This window comes from Tachysurus fulvidraco, chromosome 5 (genome assembly GCF_022655615.1).
Source record: "Tachysurus fulvidraco isolate hzauxx_2018 chromosome 5, HZAU_PFXX_2.0, whole genome shotgun sequence".
Lineage (NCBI taxonomy): Eukaryota > Metazoa > Chordata > Actinopteri > Siluriformes > Bagridae > Tachysurus > Tachysurus fulvidraco.
The window spans coordinates 33,369,925-33,372,424 of record NC_062522.1 but is presented as its reverse complement, the minus strand read 5'-3'; the positions used below and the strand labels follow the sequence as shown (position 1 = coordinate 33,372,424).

Below are 2,500 nucleotides of genomic sequence, written 5' to 3'. Positions count from 1 at the left end.
CTCACACACACTCTCCCTCACACACACACTCACACACACACACACACACACTCACACACACACTCACACACACACACTCCCTCACAGTCCCACACACACACACACACTCACACACACACACACACTCACACACTCACACACACACACACACACACACACACACACACACACACACACACACACACACATTCTCACACACGTGTTCAGTACAGGAGGGAATGCCGGGGAGCCCTTTATAATTCATCATCCATCTCCGGGATGCCCCTGTTGCTTAGCAACCCTGTTCTGGCATTCTGAGCCTGTGCATCATCATCATCATCCCTACAGCTTGGCTTCGTCTCAAATCTCATCCTGTCAGTCAAACCAAACGAGGGCATTACGAGGGGAAATAAACGACTGGGTTGTGCGTCACAGAGGTTGGGTTCCGGTCCAAACCGGCCCACGGGAGTCGCCAAATCCACACGTCGTGACGAGATTTCATTTTGAGAGAATAAACCCTAGTCCTGCGTTTGGGACGCAGCCCGCATGTGAACCGCCTGAGAAAATGTTTATGTTTCTCCTGCAGGGAAAAAAACACGGAGGGTTCGAGTTGGAAAAGTTTCTCTGAAAGTGTGTGTGAGGCCAAAGAGAACTACGGGGACTGCTAACTTCATCTAACAGCATTTATTACTAACGTACGAGAGGTTATAACCATCGCTCTGTAACATGGGAGTGTGTCATGATGTAAAAGGAGCTCATGTAAATATCTGGGATGTGAAAGTGAAAAAAGAAAGAAAAGAACGACAGATTGAGAGACTTTCGTTTAAACAGATTGAGGATTTCACTCTCCGCGGGGTCTTAGTGATCTAACAGGGCAGAAATATCCATGTGGGATTCAGGGAAAGGAGTAAAGTGTGTGTGTGTGTGTGTGTGTGTGTGTGTGTGTGTGTGTGTGTGTGTGTGTGTGTGAGTGTGTGAGACTTCAGCAGGGTGAAGAGGTCGAGGGAAGCTTCACTTAATTCAAAAGAAACTTCAAATCCATCTGAAACAAACACTCAAAGACACACACACACACACACACACACACACACACACACAATCCCCTATTGCAGAACATCCATAAGGATGAGAGAGAGAGAGAGAGAGAGAGAGAGAGAGAGAGAGAGAGAGAGAGAGAGAGAGAGAGAGAGAGGTAGAAAGAGGGGGGAGATAGAGAGAGAGAGAGAGAGAGGTAGAAAGAAGGGGGAGATAGAGAGAGATAGAGAGAGAGAGAGAGAGAGAGAGAGAGAGAGAGAGAGAGAGGGAGAGAGAGAGAGATGATAAGAAATTCCTCACTTCTCAATCAGGTCCAGTGTGACTCCAGGCACCAGCTTGGCACTTTTCTGCATACAAAACCTGCAGAGAGAGAGACAGTGTGTGTTTCACCTCTATCTCACACACACACACACACACACACACACACACACACACACACACACACACACACACACACACACACACACACACAGACACACACAGACACACAGACACACACACACACACACACACACACACACACACACACACACAGACACAGACACAGACACACAGTTTTACCAGCGCAGAGCAATTTTGATGGGCGTGGTCAGGCAGGAGGTGAACAGGTCTGCAGGGAGGTCAGGGTTCATGGGCAGGAGCTCGTTAGCTTCACACGCTGCGAGCTGGATGCAGTTCTTCATGGAGGGAGGGAGGGGCATCTGAGCCAGAGGGTGGTTCGGGTTTATCGCCGCCACCTGCTGGGCAAAAGAGGTGTGGCTGTGAGTGTGAGTGTGTGTGTGTGTGTGTGTGTGTGTGTGTGTGTGTGTGTGTGTATGTGTGTGTGCGTGCGTGCGTGCGTGTGTATGTGTGCATGTGTGTGCACGCGTGTGTGTGTGTGTGTATGTGTGTGTGTGTGTGTGTGTGTGTGTGTGTGTGTGTGTGTGTGTGTGTGTGTGTGTGCACGCGCGTGTGTGTGTGTGTATGTACGCGCGCGCGCGTGTGTGTGTGTGTGTGTGTGTGTGTGTGTGTGTGTGTGTGTGTGTGTGTGTGTAAGTGAGATCAAATTGATTGGGATTTTTGTGGCTGCCGTTTTGAGATGTTTCAATTAAAACTGCTGAACTGAGAGAAGTGATGCTCGGATCTGATTGGTCAGAAGGTCAGTGTTGTTTGTGTATAACAGCATGGTGTATACACACAGATACACCACTGTTGCTATAGTAACAGCTCATACGCAGACACGCTATAAGACGGGTATGTGCGAGTCAGCACAACTGTGTACACACACACACACACACACACATGTGAATACGTACGCACACATACACTATATACACTATTGTTGCTATAGTAACAGCTCATACGCAGTAACGCGAGTCAGCACAACTGTGTACACACACACGCGCGCGTGAATACGTACGCACACATACACTATATACACTGATACACTATTGTTGCTATAGTAACAGCTCGTACGCAGTAATGCGAGTCAGCACAACTGTGTACA

The 2,500-nt window shown here is 48.5% G+C and overlaps 1 protein-coding gene across 8 annotated transcripts in view; it reads right to left on the bottom strand.

The window, feature by feature from the left end:
- The window catches only part of rptor (regulatory associated protein of MTOR, complex 1), an 81,248-nt gene that overhangs the window by 43,968 nt on the left and 34,780 nt on the right, over positions 1-2,500 (bottom strand). For 5 of the 8 annotated variants that reach the window (XM_047813502.1, XM_047813504.1, XM_047813506.1 and 2 more), the window contains exons 7-8: positions 1,576-1,754; positions 1,315-1,374 (exon numbers count right to left, since the gene is read on the bottom strand). In XM_047813502.1, coding sequence (XP_047669458.1) covers positions 1,315-1,374; positions 1,576-1,754 — 239 coding nt within the window. The remainder of the gene's footprint in view (positions 1-1,314; positions 1,375-1,575; positions 1,755-2,500) is intronic. The other 3 variants (XM_047813503.1, XM_047813505.1, XM_047813509.1) reach the window with 1 other exon arrangement.